The sequence below is a fragment of the Dermacentor silvarum genome, chromosome 4 (genome assembly GCF_013339745.2).
Source record: "Dermacentor silvarum isolate Dsil-2018 chromosome 4, BIME_Dsil_1.4, whole genome shotgun sequence".
In the NCBI taxonomy this organism is placed as follows: domain Eukaryota; kingdom Metazoa; phylum Arthropoda; class Arachnida; order Ixodida; family Ixodidae; genus Dermacentor; species Dermacentor silvarum.
Genome location: NC_051157.2, coordinates 54,051,136 through 54,071,525, shown reverse-complemented (window position 1 = coordinate 54,071,525; position 20,390 = coordinate 54,051,136). Strand labels below are relative to the sequence as shown.

The following is a 20,390-nucleotide window of genomic DNA, read 5'->3' as shown; positions in this document are numbered from 1 at the left end:
CCGCATTTTCTTAACCTTTGACCGGAGCACCAGAGATCTTATATTTGTTTCTTTCACCGTGCTTCTTTAATCCTGTTTTTCGTTGAACAGCTTGGCTAAGGTGAGAAACTTTTGATTGGTTGCCTGGATGATCTCGTTTTGTTCTCGTTTGAGTGCTCGGGTGTTCTCGTTTGACTGCAGGGATATTCTCGTTTGAGTGCCCGGATGACGGCTCTGGCTTTTCGCTCAAGGTCACTAGAAGGTCGCCGACAACGGGAGCTAAAAGCATTTCATGCTTAATAATACAGCCGGCGATTTTGTGTATGTCGCCCTCAGGTGTGTGGCTTCCTTAGTCGGACTGGTATGCTATGGCCCTCGGCTGTCCACCTTGCTCGGTCCACCAGTGGTTGCTGGTCCTCCGATAGTCAGCAACTACTCCCACAGCTCTTCAAAGGGTGCTCTATTTGCTGGCACCTCCGTTACACTATAGTTCACTGTACCTCCGTGACCCCGTTGCACTTCCAAACCATATGATAGAGCGTATTGCATAGGCATATCTACCGAAGGGGCAGGGGGGGGGGGGGGGGGGGGGGGGGGGCAAAGTATGCCATTTTCACATCACGCCCCACTTTTGAAAGCGGGCACGCTGGAAAGTCCAACAAAACTACAGCTGAAGCTGAATTTTCTATCCTAATAGATGATGCTGATGAATAAACTTTATTGTACGAAGAGTGGTGTGGTTATTCTCGGGTGGAGCCCTCTTGTAGAGCCCCACTGGCCTGATAGAGTGGCCGCGTAAGTAATTCTTTTCTTTAGTCCGTATCCCCTGCTTGGGCAGCGAGGATTGTCTCTTCTGCATCCTCGTAACGCGCTGTAGCGGGCGAAACGCCGGATTCGCCGTACACGCTCGCATTGCGGAGAAGGCCTGGCACTGGACAGTTTGCGCCCTAACAAATTGCCGCTTGCGGTGCTTGCACCATGCCTCGTTTTCTCGAAACGCCTAACCGTATTTGAAAACACATTGGCTTGCTATATTTAACCTGCGGGCGAGGAGATGGAGAGGTCCGGTTGAAGTATTATAATCAGCCTTACCCAACGATTGGTGTGCCTTATACGGCATGAAATCGTTGGATTATCAAATGCTGGAACTATTGAATCTCCGTCGAGATAGTCTACGTAGCGTTGCAGTTTCAGTATCTTACCACCATCAAAAATATTTAATCAAACCACTTACATGTCTAACTGTCAAATTTCGTTGTGTAATCACGACTTACCGTAGATATTTTCGTGAAAACGACCTTGGTCGAACGTGCAGAGCCATTTCAATAACAATAGAGCACTGACATGAAGTTTTTCTAAACGTATGTGTTGCTTCTGATTTGAGCGATTTCATGTTCAGGCCGTTTCTAAATAAGAGCTGCACTATTACTCGTTTCGCGGCAGGAGCAATAACAGCAGACATTTCATATTTTGAAGAAATGAAGGCCACCTTTTGGTGACGTGTTCCGGAATTTCAAATTGTGTAGGTTGCTTATGTGGTCGAAAAACAGTTACTGAATACTCGCTTTCTCCCAATTTATTATGCGTTATACACTGCATTTAGTTGTTTACCCCCGGTATCCTCGTTAAACTATGCGTGGCACGGTGTTTATATTTATTCGAAGTACGAAGCAATGTTCTGAGTGACGAGCGATATATGTTTATTCTGTGTTGGTTCATTACAGCCTTTTTAGAAAGTTACTCATTGAAGTGTTCCAGGGTGCTATACTGCCACTAGTATAAATGTTTCCCAGACTCCTAAATTAACTGCACGAGATGCGGACTTGAAATTCCGTGAAAACAGGGAGAATGTTAAACGCAATGCCTTGCTAAACTTTCACTTTCCTGCTTAAATGCTAGTGTTGCAGATTATTACTAAACACTCGTTCTTCCATGTGTTTTCGTGCATCATACGAGATGCGTATTTTGTTTCTCCGGTGACCTCGGTAAGCTAAAAAAGGCATCTTGTTTATATCTGGAGAAACTTAGGGGCATGGTATGGGCAATGTGTAGGCAATGTTCCAAATGAGTGGGTTAAATTCGCCTTTTCCAGTAGAATAGACGGCTGCGCTGTCATAGTTACAACTAGAAGTGAGGTCAAATCTTGCGAACAAATGGAGGGACAATACGCCAAATTTATGTGCGATGTAAATGCATGCTGATCAAATACAGCTTTAAAAAAGCTTTATTCCAGTATTCGAAAGTATCGCGCGGCTGTTGTTAGCTAGGGTTTCCAATGTCCCAAGAGAACTCTACATTTCAGTTATTTTATACTTTGACGGAATAGGCAGCATTCTAAGCACAATGCGCTGCGAAATTTTAACGTTTCTGGCTTATTTAGAAGGGTTACGAATAATTATTCAACCCGCATTGTTCTTTCTTTTTTACTTTTTCATGCGTGATATATTGGGTTCGCCTGGTGTGCTCACTGAACTAAAGGAAGCAGCTTCTTTATTATTTGTTACTTTGAGGACCAGGCAATGTGTAGGTAATGTTCAAAATAGATGGGTATATGGGACTTTCGCAATAAATTACGTATGCAAGCACTTTAGTGTGATATATGAACGTGTCTAACGCGTGGGGCGGAATCGAACCCACTGTCCTGCCAGAAATATAAACGTCATCAAGACAACAAACAACGAAAATTGGTGGTACGCTATGAAAACTCTCGGTGCGAAGTTCAATGAGGTTGGATCAAGCAAGTCATTGTAAAAAATAAAGAAAATCTTACTCAAGTGATAGAGCGTGTGAAATGACCACTTTCATCAATGCTTCCCAGTGTCCCGACATATCTGTTGGTTACAACAGATTTATATTTCGTGGAAAGGGGAGGGGTGTCACGGTAAGCTCAATGTGCGACAAAATTTTTATACTCCTGGTTTAGGTATAAGCGTTGCAAATAATTACTGAGCCGTCGTTCTGCCCCCTATATTTCATGCGTCATCAGGTGTTCCTTGTTAGTTTCAGCGACGTCCTCGGTGAACTAAACAAGACACATTGTTTATATTTGGCGAAAATAAAGGGCGCGGTATGGGCACTATGTGAGTAAACTTCAAAGACAGGGGACTAGTTATGATATTTGCAGTAAACTACGCAAGCAAGCGATCCGGAGCTTTATGAATGTGTTTTACGAACAAAGCACAATTTATCCCGCTGCGCTGGGAGAACTGTGAACTCAAGTGATATCAAATCTAGTGAAAATTGATTGAAGGGGAGGGGGGGGGGGAGGAGGACACCTTGGTAAATGTTATGGCGAAGTAACACGTGTGTTAATGAATTACTGGCTTTTTAAAAATGTCCAACAAGAAGCGCTCGAAAGCATTTCATGCGTGCAAGAGAGAGAGAGAGAGGTTTATTTGAAGAAAGGCAGAGAGGTCGGTTTCAAACGGAACAGTCATATACAGGCAACCTTTTAAACTATGCGATATAAATACGGGAAACTGAAACTTTTATTGAAACTGTTCGAAAGGAACAGCTTCGCTGGAAATTGGGGTGTAATTCTCCAAGGTCGCACACATCTGCTGTCTTTCTTCAAACTTATTTCTCGTAAAACGTGTGAGCGGTTAGGAGATTTGCGAAAAAAGTTCGACGTTGCCTTTAGCGTTCCGAAACAGTTTCGGATATCTGTGATGGAGCACTCCGCACAGCGAACTACGCTGAGGGAGTGGTTGGCGCAATATGTGTATAGTGTGGCTGGATATTTCTCGCGAACAGCAGCTTGCACACCATTCGTTTTACCAGCCATCGAGCTGCCACCATCATAACCTTGGCCACGAAAATTATGCATGTTAATTCCAAAGTCTAGCAGAAATTTTATAATGGTGTCGGCCAGAGCCCTGCCACATTGGTCCTGAATTGGCACAAAAGCTAAAAACACTTCTTCAATGTCGTTGGCATCCTTGTTTAGGTACCCTGCACAAACGGTAAGCTGTTCGACTCCAGCAATATCCGTTGTTTCGTCAGCAAGTACGGAGAAGCAGCCTGCAGCGTTTAATTTTTGCAACTAGGTTTTCTTTGATAATTTCACCACATATTTATATGGTTTGGTAAAGCTGGGATTAAATACGAGGCATTACTGGTGCTACCTTCCAAATGGTTCTTCGTTCACCGAGAACCATAAGCATACTGCTCGGTATTCTACACCGGCGAGACAAAAGACTTTCCGGAGAGTTGTCGATAGCATCAAAATGAAGGTGATGCCCTCTAGCAGGGCGTAAAGTCCCCCTTCAGTGGAGGGGAGGGGGGGGGGGGGTGGCGACCAGTAGAGAGCGCGCACACTCACACGCGCTCATATATATATATATATATATATATATATATGAAGCATCGCTCAAGTTCTTGATGTTCTAAAAGTTGCCTGGACAATTTCTTCTCACTTATATAATGATATAGTTAATTTGCATTCGTTTAGTTGGGCATTATGAGTGGTGTGCTATACCAAAAAGTCATGCAAGGTGTCCAATTTTATTGCGTGCGTGTGTGCATGTGCGTGCGTGTGTGTGTGTGTGTGTGTGTGTGTGTGTGTGTGTGTGTGTGTGTGTGTGTAGAGCACTCATCATCATCATCATCATAATCATCATCATCATCATCATCATCAGTCTATATTTTATGTCCACTGCAGGACGAAGGCCTCTCCCTGCGATCTCCAATTACCACTGTCTTGCGCTAGCGTATGCCAACTTGCGCCGGCAAATTTCCTAACTTCATCAACCAATCTGGTTTTCTGTCGACCTCGACTGCGCTTACCTTCTCTTGGTATCCATTCTGTAACCCTAATAGCACTCATAAGACCACTCATAATGCACAACTAAACGAATTAAAATTAACTAGTGACCAAAGAAACCAATGTGATTCTGCACTAATCCACTAGTAGGTAGCTTCACGCTCAGGTAACTCATGAAACAGTATGCTGTGCCAAGAATGTTAGTCGAACAAGGGTAGTGACCGTCATGTGCAGTGTTTCGAGAAAATGCATGCAGCAGTATGAGAATACCTGCTTTCCGGTTTTGCTCATGCCACGTCAACCAATTCATCGCATTTAAATCATTAATCGCAAAATTTAACAGTTGGAATTGTCCTGCACAAGGCACAGGTGGAGATAAAATCCCCTCCAGCGTTTGTCAAATGCGTGCGGCAGGGGTACAGTTGGGCTGCCGAGGGGGGGCCTAGCCCCTCCTTACAAAATGAGGGGGGGGGGGGGGGGGGCACCCTGACTTTATTACTGCCCTCAAGCGAACGCGTAGTAATCCGTCGATTCCCCACAGTGACGGCGGCGAGCGACCATGGTTTCTTTTTCTCGTCTGCTAGCCACAAAGCGTACGAAACGCTGCCAGGCCAAAGTATACACTCGGCTAGAGAAAAAAAAGTTGTCGCAGTTTCACCTGAAAGGCGAAGCATCAATTGCGATAGCAAATTTGTAGAGAGCTATACGGAGTAATGATATTAGCTTTATCAGCTGTATAAATTTGGACATGCAGCAGCACCGGCAACGCGCAGAACTGTTGTCGACGCCGTCGGCGTTTTTCCCGCGTTCGCTCAAAATGCCTGCGGCGTTGGTGACTGTTGCCGGAGCCTCTGATATAAATAGGCACTGCGTGCCGCAGCTAAACGTCGCCTCCCTTCCCTCCCCCTCCCCCACGGCCTCTCGCTCGTTGGAAGAAGGCGCGTTTGCTCTACATACATGGTGATTGTGAAGGAGAACAGAGACGCCTACTTCTGCAGCCCTTAAGCGAGCACGGCGCAGAACGCGCGTTTGTTCTCCGCCGTGCGTTCACTCCCCGTGAAAGACGCGCCCCTCGCGCCCTTTCACTCGCACATACAGCGTTCGGCGCGCGGCGACGATTTCTTCTCCAAATGACGTCATACGGAACCTCACGGCGATGGCGACGGCGACGCCGACGGCAGAAATCTGCTTTTGAGTGTCCATATAATTGCTATCGCAATAAAAATGTGTCGCAGTTTCACCCGAAAGGCGAAGCACCAATTGCGATAGCAAATTGGTAGAGAGCTATACGGAGTAAGGCGTTTTGCCCGCGTTCGCACCGAACGCGCGCGGCATTGGTGACTGTTGCCGGTGCCTCTGGGCGCCCGGCGGCTCGGAGGTTTTCGACGAGATCAGAACGGGAAACTCGTCGAGCAGCGTCGGAAGTCTTTACCACCTTCTTGCCTCGCAACGTTTTTATATAAATATCCATTTGGTGCCGCAGCTAAACGTCGCCTCCCCTCCCTCCTTCCCGTCCCCCCACGGCCTTTCGCGCGACGGAAGAAGTGTTTGCTCTCTCTCTCTCTCTCTATCTCTCTCTCTCTCTATCTCTCTCTCTCTCTCTCTCTCTATATATATATATATATATATATATATATATATATGGTGGTTGTAAAGGAGGAAAGAGACGCTTAATTCTGCAGCCCTTCATGGAGCACGGCGCAGAACGCGCTTTTTGCTCGCCGCCGTGCGTTCGCTCCCCGTGAAAGCGCGCGTCCCTCGCGCCCTTTCACTCACACATACAGCATTCGGCGCGTGGCGACAATTTGATCGCTGTTGACGTCATACGGAACCTCACGGCGACGGCAACGCCGACGGCAGAAATCCGCTTTGGGGTGTCCATATAATTGCTATCGCAATAAAACCACAAAATGGTGTTGCACTGGACTCCAAAAAAGTTGTCGCAGTTTCACCTGAAAGGCGAAGCATCAATTGCGATAGCAAATTTGTAGAGAGTCATACGGAGTAATTAATGATAGTAGCTTTATCAGCTGTATAAACTTGGACATGCTGCAGCACCGGCAACACGCAGAGCTATTGTCGACGCCGTCGGCGTTTTGCCCGCGTTCGCACAAAATGCGTGCGGCGTTGGTGACTGTTGCCGGAGCCTCTGATATAAATAGGCACTTGGTACCGCAGCTAAACGTCGCCTCCCTTCCCTCCCCCTCCCCCCACGGCCTTTCGCGCGTCGGAAGAAGGCGCGTTTGCTCTACATATATGGTGATTGTAAAGGAGGAAAGAGACGCCTACTTCTGCAGCCATTAGGGAGCACGGCGCAGAACGCGCGTTTGTTCTCCGCCGTGGGTTCACTCCCCGTGAAAGCGCGCGCGTCCCTCGCGCCCTTTCACTCGCGCATACAGCGTTCGGCGGCGCGCTTGGCTTTGGCGTAAAGCCCCTTGATGTTAGAAAGTAGCGACACGCTTTGATCTACGCCGCCACACCCTCGCCGGCGCGGTCAACCTCCTCCTTTTCTCCCCCTCTTTCGCGAAGGCAGCGCATCCGCCACGCTGAATGGCTGCGGCGCGCGAGACTACCCGGTCAGGTTACCCTGACGTCACGAAAACTGCGCGGAACTTGCTTTCGCGCGCCTTTGGTTTCTCCCGCTCGCCATGAGCAGTCCAAGTAGTGGTCGCCCTGCCGCTCCGAACGTGTGTTTCCCAAGTTTTTCCATCCTTTCGTGGGAATCTGAGCTTCGTTTTCAGTGAAAATACCTTGCTGCTGCGCGTTTCAATGCAGCAGCAGGTCAGAGAAAGGGCAAGCCTTATTTTATATCCCCCGAGGTGAACGGAATGTCGTGCGTCGGAAGCAGTGGCTCCATAACATCTGGAGAAGAGATTTCGCCCCTTCTAAGCACGCCGTTCTTTGCGAGGCGAATGTTGCAGCTTTCCTCATATTTGCGGATGAAGTTGCATGAAGATTTTAATGCTCTTCGCATAGCCGGACTCTTCGTTCAGTTCAATACAGAGCACCGATAACTGTGCATATAGTTTTTTTCTTAAAGTGAGTCGGCTCAAATTTTTGTTGACTCTTCGACCCGTGACAAAGCTTTTTGTGTTTTCGCGCGTGCGTTAGTTTTCAAATGTATGTAATTTGTGAGTTAATGCCTGTAACTCATATTTTGTAGTTGTGTGCGTGTGTGTGTGCGTGTTTGTGTATGTGCGTGCGTGTGTGCGTGTATGTGTGTGCGCGCGCGCGCGTGTGTGTGTGTGTGTGTGCGTGTGATCCTTGCGCCTGATACTTGTGAAGCCAAGGAACTATTTTACTCTTATTGCGTGCTTATTGTATCTTTGCAAAGTTTCAATACTGCGAGCATTTCTTTTTCTTTACGTACTTTATGTTGCGAAGGCATGAACCGCAATATATATGTAGATAAGTGGTATTATGTATTATTCGCGCATGCTCATTAAGTACAAGCCACGCGCTTCTGATAATCTCCCTCAATTCTGATTAACTTGCCATCTTGAAGTCTGTAAGTTAATTATCAAGTGCCAGTCTTAGCAGTTTCCGTGTAAGCAATCAGCCTTTTGTTGTTGTTGTTGTTGTTTTTTTAGAGAGAGACTTAGGTTACTCCCAGAGGTGATGGAATGTAATTTCTCGTCGTTTCATAGTGACGGAATACAGGCGCGTGTGTAAAGTTCTATGTTGGCTGTTTCGCAAACACAGCACGTATTTTGCACAGTGGCATTGGTACAAAGGCTTTTGGCCCACTGATTTTGGCGAATTCACTTTAAGTAAACTATCACATTTCTTCTTGGTTATCTTCTCTGAGCATTTTAAGAGCGAATATTTTGAACCAAATTCTAGTTTATACTCTACGCTGCTTATATTGTATGCACCAAATACACCTCCGCGTTACGGACAACCCAAGTGGCGACGTAGAGGGAAACAGCTCAGCCACTGCTTGGTACTCATTTTTTCGGAGCGCTTCCGCTTGTATTTATCGAAGCGTCCTCAAAAAAAAAATGTCACGACGTTCTATCGGAAACGTACTTTCGTCATGACAGTTTCACAAGGGATAAATTCCCATACAACGCTTGAAAGGGCCGAATAAACAAGCGCGCGCATTGATTCTAATGCGGCTGCAGCGAGCCACTGGAGGGTTCAGCGCCGCGCCGGCCCGGTGAGGGGGAGAAATCCGAGGAGAATTGAGGAGGAAAGCGCGCGCGGGGGGGAGAGTGTCGCTACTTTCTAACATCAAGGGGCTTTACTTTGGCGCTGAGCCGTGCTCCCTCAAGGGCTGCAGAAGATAGCGCCAACCTTTCCCTTTCCCTCAAGAACCACTTATCATCATCATCGTGGCGACGATTTCATCTCCATTGACATCATACGGAACCTCACGGCGACGGCGACGGCAGAAATATGCTTTGGAGTGTCCATATAATTGCTATCGCAATAAAATAAGTACGTAAGCTTCGTATGCTTATCAAGCAACGCAAGCAACTTTGCTTCGTTCGAGGGGTCGGTGTGTGTGCGCTTTCCGCCTCCGTAGCCCGACTGTCAACTTAGAAGTTCACCCAATTTCTTGGAAATGCGTCGTTGGAAGTTCAGGGAACACAGCAATCATTCATTGTCCTGAATAATACACTTTAACAGTGGAGCTATTTAAGCCGACCGTCAGTCTGTGGGGCGTTTACAAAAAACCTCGCTGAACGATGACGTCATTATGCGTTGCCGAACGACCACTTGATGATAAGTGGTTCTTGAGGGAAAGGGAAAGGTTGGCGCTATCTTCTGCAGCCCTTGAGGGAGCACGGCTCAGCGCCAATCCGAACGACCATGATGATAAGTGGTTCTTGAGGGAAAGGGAAAGGTTGGCGCTATCTTCTGCAGCCCTTGAGGGAGCACGGCTCAGCGCCAATTCGCGGAGCGTTGTGTGCTTCGCCTCCTCTCCGTGCCATGCACCTGTTACCTTCACATGGGACGTTAAGGAGAGGGAAGGAGAGCATGCACGCGGCGCGCGTTATGCCCGGGAGAGAGAAAGAGAAAATGAGAGCGAGAGAGAAATTGTAGCACCACCAACGAGCAAGGAGGTTTAGAACCTCCTTGCCAACGAAGCAACGCACAGAGCTGCTGCCGACGCCGTTTGCGTTTCCCCGCTTCCCCGAGTTCGCGCTGAACGCACGCGGTGTCCGTGACTGCAGCAGGCGCCTACGGCGGCGGCTCGGCGGGTTTCGACCAGCCACGCCCCGGCAAGTGTGGAGGCGCACCTTGGCCGAGACCTCACCGGGAGGTAAAGCTCGGAGCCGCCGCGACGGCGGCAGAACTCTCGTTGACTCTGTGGCGAGTACATGTAGCCTTGACATGGGACGATCAAAGAAGATCCGGACACCCGAAGAAGCCACCACTCATCTTGAAGCGCGTCACGCGACCAAGCGAGAATCTGCGCGTCGGCGGCGAGCCGATTCGGAATACCGTGCCTAGCAGCACTTAGCATTTCCTAGAAAAAAGTAGCCATGCCTAGTAAAACCTAGAAGAAAAGCTAGGTCGATCACCAGCTCCGCTGTTTACTCCAGCCTTGGCACCACTAGTGCAAGCTGCCCCGCTTTTTTTTAACATACATAAACATGCACTAATGCGCTGTAAGACAGAAGATAAGCCACGCTCTCACTATTGGCGCGGTGTTGAGGGTACGCCAACTAAGCCCCGACGGTAAACTACCGTGTGCAATCACTGTCACTTTATTGCCTTAAGTCTAAAGCGAAGAGTCCCAGCTGAGTGTATATTAACTTCAGCACATTCTTATTTTTATAACCGTACGTGGAAGTATGCCTGGAGCAACTATGACACTTTCTGTGCGGCCCCAGCCTTTTCCGATGTACAAATAAATTGCAGCCACGGAGCCCGTGCCGGCGTCACTGTCAGTAGTACGTCGCGAGTAATCGGCTATTTGGAAACTTCATCACTCAAATGGCCAGGACGTGGGCCATTCCCGGCTGTTTCTTGAACCCGTACAGAACAGACACGTGAGGAAGAACCATGCTCGGCGAGAGAGAGCGGCCACCGTTGGTCGGTGCGTTCACAGTTTGGATGCCATGGCCTCGAGTACTTCAACGATGTGCTCGTAGAGGACTATGATGAGTGAATGTCCCGTGCCGAGACGCAACATCTTCGGCGCGAGGCCCTTGTACAGTGCCAGGAAGCCTTCCTCGCGATAGACGACCTTGAAGCTCTGCCAGCACGTCTTGTACTTCGCCTCACCGGGCACGGGCTGCAGTCCTTGGATGCGGCTCTTGACCACATCCCAGGGAATGTTGAACACCGTGCTGACGCAACCGCTGAACAGGCCAGTGCCAACCTGCGCACAGCAATGCTGATACTGAAAAAAGTGTGGCTAACTAAGCTCTAGAACAAAATTCTGGTGCAAAACACAGGGCATGTAGCCATGATGGACAAATAATCCCTTGAAAAGATTTCAAGGTGAAATAATTATGTGGCTTTAATTCTGGCGTCTTCCGAATTCGGCTTATGGGGGCCGAAATTCCTCGCCATGACACACCGTGCTGACTCGTGACATGTAAATATCCTCATACTTAAGTAGATAAAACCCTCGGTCATAGTCCTTTCATGACAACCGCTTTATCAATCGTCAAAAGTTTAAAACGATACTGAGAGTTTGTTCGTCCACCTCAAACGTAAGCGATAAGCCTATAGAGACAGAGAATGATGTCCATGGTCTGTTGTACGAATGCTGCTAAATTTTTATGCAATGTCAAGGCTGACATAGGCAACTTCGCTAAGCCAATATTACCAACGCCGGCGCACGGACTGAAACTACCCTAGTGAAAGCTGATGGAGAGTTGGAGCGTCAGTTTCTATTGCAATGGGATCTGCGTGTTATAAACGGGCTTTGTTGACTTCTTGTCCCGATCACTCTTTTATCTTTATTTATTAGGGCATCTATTATTGCGGTGACATGAACTCAGAGGCTGTGACGTCCCGCTGCTGAGAACGACGTTGTTAGAGTGCCAGCCGCAGCGGCCTCATTCCGAAGGGCAAGGAATGCAAGAACGCTCACGTATACTGTAATGTTTGTGTACGGCTTAAATAATCGCAAGTTGTCATAACCAGGAGCTCTGTGCTGCACCGTCTCTCATAGCCAAACTGTTGCTTTGGGACGTTAACAACTATTAATCATTCAACCACATGCATGACGATAACTTCGTGTTGCCATTCATGGTCTTTAACATCGTTTCAAGCTGTGGGTGTTGCTGTGCGCATTATACCGTCGTTCGCCGGCAAGATTTTACCTTGTAGAGGTTTTGTTGATGCTGGTTCTTAAACTCTGGTGCGGCTTCCTTGAGTTTGGCGTAGATCGTGAAGTAGAACATGACGAAGACACCGTGCCGGAAAATATTGGAGGTGAGGCCCAGGCTGAGCCCCTGCCCACCTAAACCGTTCGTGCGGTATATTTGTCGTGCCACCGAGTAGGCGCTAGGCTGCGCCGCCACTAGAGTTCGATCAGTCTGCAACCGGACCTGCGAATCATTTCATCGGAGATTATTTATTAACTCTGATCAGATGCGAGAGATCACAGTAAAACCACATTTTCTACGATACGCCCATCGCGGTGGCTTTGTGGCTACGGCTCTCCGGTGATGAGCACAAGGCTTCGGGTTCAATTGGCGACTCTGGCGGCCGCATTCCTATGGGGAAGGGGGGGGGGGGGGGGGGACCAAAATGTACAGCGACTTTGGTGCACGTTAAAGGGTCCCAGATGGTCCCAATAGATCGGTTGTTCTCCACTACGGCGCCTTCGATAGCTCCTCTGTTGCTTTGGGGCGTTAAGCCCTAGCAGTCATCACACTTGATAAACCACTAATTTTTATCAATGGCCCGATGCGCCGATGCAGGAGCTTCCCGCATTCAGAGGCCGGTTGTGCCGAATGTTTATAAGACGTGATGAATTACAATATCCCCGTTCCTATAGTTCCTTTTAGGACAGGGGTGTCCAGAAATGGATGAGACGGCTCAGCTTGGATGACGGCGGTACGCACGTACACTTCGTGTGTAAGAATTTTTATTGCGATAGCAATTATATGGACACACCAGCGTTTTTGACTGCGAGTCTGCGTGGTCATCGAGTGAGACGTGTTGATGTATTTTTGTGCGCGCGCGTGACAGCATGCTTGTTAATATAGTTATTAGCGAATGTTTAAAAGTTTATACGGCCCACAAAACTACTATCCTTAATTCGCATAGCTGTCTCCAAATTTGCTATTGCATCGATGCTCCGCCTTTCGGGCGAAACTGCGACAATTTTTTTTTTTTTTGCGGGGGGGGGGGGGGGGAATTGAGTCAAGTCGTACACGGTCAGGGAGAAGCAGCGAGGTGTGTGAACTACCACGAAAAGCACTGCAGAACGCCGCACAGTATAATCAAGCACTGGAGTGGAGGAGACTCTAAGCGACGCGCTTGAGAGCAAGCAGACAACGCTGTGACGCAAAGGCACGTGGGGCACAAGGAGACGTGTAATCACATCTTCACGATCCTGATTCGCTGATGCTAACAGTGACTCCCACTCCAGAGCCATGCTATGCTTAAACAAGGCTGTCGTCACATTCGTCCCCGAACTGTGAGGGCAGGTAAAACGAGCTGACCCATGAGGTGCCCGAAAGCTCTGCCACAGTTGATCACCAGCACTTCCACGTCTCCGTTCCGACGCCATGAAACGGTTTAGCTTACCTAGTCTTGAACCTGCTTCCGGCTCCGACGAGTCATGAGAAAAAAAACGCCTTGAACACATCTACGCAGATGTACGGCGGCCAGATGTACAACAATTTCGATGACATAGTAAAAGCAGCGGAAGAATTCTATACTGACCTGTTCAGTCAAGCTACTTTTACTCGAAGTAGTGATGAATAGGATACAGAGGCTCCTTCTATAACTATCTAAGTTAGAAGGGCCTTCCAAGACATGACCAGGGGAAAATCTGCTGAAGAAGATGAAATAACAGTCGATTTAATTAATCAAAGATGGAGTAGATATCATGCTTGAAAAGCGTGCGGCTCTTTATACGCAGTGTCACGACTTCAAGTGTACCAAAGAGCTGGAAGAATGCCAACATTATACTAATCCATAAGAAGGGAGACGTTAAAAAATTGAATAATTATAGACCCATTAGCTTGCTTGCAGTATTCTATAAAATATTCATAAAGTTAAATTCCAATAGAATCAGGGCAACACTTGACTTCAGCCAATCAAGACAACAGGCTGGCTTCAGGAAGGGATATTCTACGATGGATCATATTCATGTCATCAATCAGGCAATCGAGAAATCTGCGATGCACCAGCAACTTCTCTATACGGCTTTCATTGATTATAAAAAGCATTTGATTCAGTAGAGATACCAGCAGTCATAGAGGCATTGCGTAATCAAGGAGTTCGGGAGGCATACGTGAATATCTTGGCAAATATCTGCAAAGATTCCACAGCTACTTTAGTTCTCCACAAGAAAAGTAGAAAGTTACCTATCAAGAAAGGGGTCAGGCAAGGAGACACAATCCCTCCAATGTTATATTCACTGCATGCTTAGAAGAAGTATTCAAGCTCTTAGACTGGGAAGCGTTAGGGGTCAGAATAAACAGTAAATATTTCAGCAACTTTCAGTTTGCATATGACATTGTCCTATCCAGTAGCAGTGGAGACGAATTTAAAGAAATGATTGAGGATCTTAACCGAGAAAGTGTAAGAGTGGGGTTGAAGAATAACATGCAGAATACAAAGATAATGTTCAATAACCTGGTAAGGGAAGAAGAATTCAGGATCGCCAGTCATCCTCTAGAGTCGGTAAATGAGTACGTTTATTTAGGTCAATTACTCACAGGGGACCCTGATCATGAGAAAGAAATTTACAGAAGAATAAAATTGGATTGGAGGGCATACGGCAGGCATTGCCAAATCCTGACTAGGAGCTTACCACTGTCGTTGAAAAGATAAGTGTACAATCATTGCATTCTACCAGAGCTAACATATGGGGCATAAACTTTCAAGTTAAGAAGCTCGAGAACAAGTTAAGGACCGCACAAAGAGCGATGGAGCGAAAAATGTTAGGCCTAACGCTAAGAAAGAGGAAGAGAGCAGTGTGGATGAGAGAGAAAACGGGGATAGCCGATATTCTAATTGACGTTAAGAGAAAAAAAATGGAGCTGGGCAGGCCATGTAATACGTAGGATGGATAACCGGTGGACCATTAGAGTTACAGAATGGATACCAAGAGAAGGGAAGCGCAGTCGAGCACGGCAGAAAACTAGGTGGGGTGATGAAGTTAGGAAATTTGCAAGCGCAAGTTGGAATCAGCTAGCGCAAGACAGGGGTAATTGGAGATCGCAGGGAGGGGCCTTCGTCCTGCAGTGGACATAAATACAGGCTGATGATGATGATGACGGCGGCCAATCGCAGCGACACTACTGGCTGATTGCATCCGTAGCTACCGCGCAAGTCAACATGAAAGACGTGATACAGCGATGCGTGCGCCTCGCCTTGAGACACTTATGCTGAGCAGCTAGCGTGCTCACCTTGACAACCTCGAACGGGTTAACGGCGATGCCCTCTATGGCGCCCGCCAGGAAACCTGAGATGAGGTTGTTGGGCACGAGCGACAAGTGGGGCGAGAGAACGCGCTTCGTCTGCTCGTAGACGAGGAACCGCAACGCCATCTTTGGGGTCTCGACCACGAGCACGGGCACGATGCCCTTGTAGATGGACAGCACGCCCTCGGACTTGGTCATACGCCGGAAGCAGTCGGCGATCGACTTGTACCGGTTCGGGTCGTCTGCCGACTGCATTTGCAGGCGCGTCTTGACTACGTCCAAAGGATGGTTCACGCACACCTCGATGAACCCCGCGACGGCGCCCGAGGAGAACTGCACGGCGGCCTTGTGGTGGAGTCTTAGCGGCCGGTTGCCTTCGGACGACTCGGACATCGTGAAGGCGCGCTGCTACCGTGCGCCTCGTAGTCGATGTCGCTGGGTGTTTCCTTCAGCGTCGACGGTGACACGACTGTTACGAATTCCCGAGGTGCTGAGATGCACGCCACTAAGGATCTCCTTGGAGGACCGGCACATCCTCACCTGGAAGTGCACGGAAGGGAAAAAAATTGGCCGCCATCTCGCCCTCCGAACGTGAATGTCCAGCGAAGATGTATCAAACACCACACATGGTCGAGCATTGGATTCACGCTGTTGTTCTGGTGTCTTTAATTACCGTGGTCTACCATGGCAGTCTTAGAGTGAACTCAGTGAGTTGCTAGACGGGTCTCTCTTTTATATATGAAAGAGTGGTGACGTCAATATATATATATATATATATATATATATCATAAGAAGTCAACAAACAATAACACCAAGGACAACATAGGGGAAATTATTTGTACTTAATAATTGAATTAAAGAAAATGGTAAAGTAATGGAAATGAAAATGGATGAAAAAACAACGGTCCGCAGGTGGGGAACTAACCCACGTCTTCGCATTACGTGTGCGATGCTCTCACCATTGAGCTACCGCGGAGCCGTTTTCCCATCCACTGTCTGGGGTATTTATGTTTTACAACTAGAACTAACCCTGGGAGTGTTATCCAGCGCCACCACTCACAAACCATAGGGTGGATGTGGAACATTCTTTCTGCCGCAGGCGTCACGAACACTGCGGCAGAAAGTGAGTAATGCGAAGACGTGGGTTTGTTCCCCACCTGCGGACAGCTGTTGTTTCATCCATTGTCATTTCCATTAATTTATCATTTTCTTTAATGCAATTATTAAGTACAAGTAATTTCCCCTATGTTGTCCTTGGTGTTATTGTTTGTAGCTTCTTATGATATGCGTATTAAAAATCGGGCCCCTCGGTTCCCTTTCTTCTCGTTCACGCACGCACACAACACACACACACACACACACACACACACACATATATATATATATATATATATATATATATATATGCTGTATGCCTGATTGCAAAGAAAGATATGCCGTTTGCCTTCAATTGTTAACCTGGAGATTTGTATTTACGCCACGAAATTTTCCGACCAACGAGAGGTATACAGCTTGGCTGTAAAGTATTCATATGACGAACGGGCTTATGCGACGTTCTAAATTCGGCTCATGACGAAAGTACCACAAACATATGGCAAGAAGCATATGTTCGACCTGCCTATAGCATGCGGGCGATAATGAGGACAAGAACGCCTATGTACCGTGCATTGGGGTCACATTAAAGAATGCCATGTGGTCAAAATTATGCCGAGTCTCCCATTACGGCATAATCAGATCGTGGTTCTGGCACGCGAACCCCCAGAATTTAATTAATTAATGACAATAAGAAAACATGAAGCGATGATATCTACGAGCATATTTCCCGCTTTGTTCTCGCTCACTTGCATAGGTGTACTTTTCATGCCGTTCATCGAACCATGTACAAAACGAAGGCACATTTACTGACGCTAATCTCGCGCCAAGATTTCAGAGGGAAACTTTGGACCGTTGCACGTGGCAGAAAGAATGAAGGCGGCCTGTAACGGGGGAAAGTAATCTCCGGTCTCCACTAGGTTGTGGCACGAGTTCACGTGGGCAAGTGCGGGTGTGCGAGATATTTGGCGTCCTAGACAGACAGCTGCGGAGTGCCAAGCCGCTGATAACCGTCCATTATCACGGATACGCATTTCGCGAGCATAAAGCCTCCGTCTCACGTGCTGTCTGTGACGAAGTGGGTTTAAAGCATTCTTTTTTTCGCGAGATAAGGTTGATTAGAAGGCATCGTCTTGCTTGCGTCGATTGCATATCAAAGACCATCCGCATTGAAAGGAAGCCTTCGTTTTTCGTCGTTGTCTTATTCGTGTAATCACGGTAATCATGTAGCGCGTTCAATAAAGATAGTTTTCGTTAGAGAAGAGAGTCTAAGGAAATGCTTTAAGCGCATTATACGCATGACAACCGCTATAACAGTCTGCAACGATAAAAATGTAATTCAAGATCTTACCGTTTATTTTCTTTCTGTCATTGTCTAGTTTCTTTCTCGTTTTTTTTTCTTCTTTTTTCTTTTTTCTCGCTTTCATCGAGAAAGCCTAACACTCAGGAAACGTTGTACAACAGACATATGGGTTTGCCAGAGCATTAACATGAGCGTGCACTTTCTTGGTAATCATAAATTTGTTCTCTTGTCTATAATTTTTTTAGACAGATGGGCTAGTTTAAGTTATTACGTGAGGCACCGCCACTGATAACTGATATGCAGCTGCATTTTTGACACTGCGACCTCCTCTTAGCTACAACGGCGATAAATCTAGAATCATTGGAACGTGTGGTTCAACACTCATGGACAAAAGATGGACAAAGAAAACTCTGCAAATCGCTGTAACAGCACCTTTCATTCTCTAAGTACTTTTCTTACGCGCAAGCTTTCTTTTTTTGTACTGAAAAAAAAAAGAAAATATCAAGTACAGTAAAAGTAATTATGTTTCTCAGGCAGAGGTGATACTATTCGTTGAATTCATTCAAAACAGATACATTTCGCCGGGTCATGCTACGTTTGACGACATGCGTGAATGAACGCCTGGAACGCTTCATATTCAGCGAACAGCATATAAATATATCTGCGGTGTACGACCGCCTATGGGGATACGTGACCTCTTTGAAATTGTGTCAGTGTCAAGGCCAATGCAACGGTGTCGTTCTATATCACGCGCCTTGGGACAACTGTGTTTTCTTTTTTTCGCTATGTGCGCGACGTCCTACCTGATGGAAGTCGCTTTGAGTAAGAAAACGACACCATAGTGTAAGCCTCCTACTTTTTCTTTTTTTTTCTGCTCTGGCACAAACGTCTAGACGATGATGAACTAGACTTCATCGCAACCGGCCCAGCCTCGTGAGGACAGACGAGCGGAAGCAATCGTATGGGGCACGGAAATGCCGGAGAGGCGAAGCTATCAACGATGCCAACTCGATTGCCAAGGGTGAATACGGCACGCGAGACACGGAAGTCCTCCATGCCCCGAGAATCCCAATTCTTTGTCTTCGGCTGCTTTACGTGTATTCGTACATCGTGAACTCCATCAATCGCTAACAACGTAGTGCCCCTTGTGTGTTTTCCTAGGCGCTTAGGACATCGACTTCACCGCTGCAGCTCAGACCACCTCCGGAGTCCTCGGAGTTCACGCAAACAGCCTGAGCTGCTGTCACCGAAAACCGCGATCCTGTCGTCTCGCCTCAATATCTCAGTCAACGGCACGCTATAGAGTGAGCGATTCGGCGGCGAGAGCAACCACACAAACCTGTCTGCGGAAGAGGCGAAGGGCTCCCCCCTCTCTTATCCATGGCCGCGAAGCATCGGAAGGTCGAAGGGAGGGAGACAAGACGGTGCCGCTGCCGGTCGGCGACTCTTTTCGGGCCCCTCCAGGAAGTCCGGCCGGTCGGCGAGCAGCGGTAGTAGGTCACCACGCCGGGCGCAGCGAAGCCACGCAAGCCGTCACCGCTGCTGCTACGGCGATCACACTGCCGATGAGTGACGCCCGTCCGTCTCGCATGCACAGCCGTTCGAAGAGGACGAGGACTGAGCCTCCGCGCTGAAACACGGCGGTGCAATAATTGGTGATGTATAGACGACGAAGCGATAACCGGAGCGAGTCACTTTGCAAGCGCTTCCTATCCGGAGGCTGACGTCGGCTGACGGGGTGCTGGCAGAAAGCCCGCCGCTCTGTGTGTTCCTTTGTTACGTGAGCCGGCAGCCATTGTCTAAATTTCATCGCGAGGGGTTGCCGCTGCGGCGACAGACAGCACGCCGCTTCGTCGGAAGAGATAATCAAAGGAATAAAAAGGGTGAAAATGAGGATACGAGATATTTATGCCCCATTATTGCAATATCTCCCGTAGAGAGAGAGCTACTCTCGGAGAGACCACTCGGAATTCAGTGGGTGCGCGCCACTGTATTCGAAGTTGTCACCTTCATCCCACCACAATGACGGGACGAGAAGGGGTAAACGTATGCAGGTAACCCACACTTCAAGAAAATTATTTCACTATCTTTCTTTCTTTTTTCTATTGCCGAACTCTCAGGCAGACTCATTCGATCAGTGGGTGTGCGTCCTGAACTTGAGGTAAACGACTATGAAGACAAACCCCTGCCACCCTGACTGCCTCTTTATCTACCTACGATGACTTGCGTGTAAATTTCCAGTGTCTTAGTCAGCAATTGTAATCGTTCCCTTTCGCCCTGTCTTATTCGTCTGTGCTTTCTCGCTACAATAATATTTTCCTCGTGCTCTTATTCCTTCCTCTTGCTTGCTCCACTATTTATTGGCCTATCAACCGTGGTGGTTTGCGCTATTTTCTCTTTATTTGTGTGTGTTTGTGAAGGGGAGGGGGGTGGAAGGAAATAAAACTGAAAGGGAGGTGGGACAATAACCATTCAGACAGCTTTGATGACATCGCAAGCAAATATGTTCCCTCCTTTCGGTGCACATACCTCAGTAGTCTGAGTTAAAAGCACATCCACGCTCTACAACCTCTGCTCTCCGCCTTTTCCGAAAAGTTGCGCATGAGCCAACATTATTTTAACGACTTCCTTTTCATAAAAAGCTAGTAATTTCTTATTACGAGGCTCTGTAAGCTACGAGAGGTAT

General features: G+C 47.7%; 2 protein-coding genes across 2 annotated transcripts in view; both read right to left on the bottom strand.

Annotated features, from left to right (window-relative positions):
* The window catches only part of LOC119450054 (elongation of very long chain fatty acids protein AAEL008004), a 391,994-nt gene that overhangs the window by 68,677 nt on the left and 302,927 nt on the right, over nucleotides 1-20,390 (bottom strand). The gene's annotated exons all lie outside the window — the stretch shown is intronic.
* LOC119450059 (mitochondrial 2-oxodicarboxylate carrier) lies at nucleotides 10,396-19,501 on the bottom strand. Its single transcript, XM_037713415.2, has 4 exons — nucleotides 19,044-19,501; nucleotides 15,295-15,849; nucleotides 12,028-12,255; nucleotides 10,396-11,075 (listed from the first exon to the last, which is right to left on the bottom strand). The coding sequence occupies exons 2-4, from the start codon at nucleotides 15,700-15,702 to the stop codon at nucleotides 10,797-10,799; spliced, it is 915 nt and encodes a 304-aa protein (XP_037569343.1). The 5' UTR covers nucleotides 15,703-15,849; nucleotides 19,044-19,501; the 3' UTR covers nucleotides 10,396-10,796.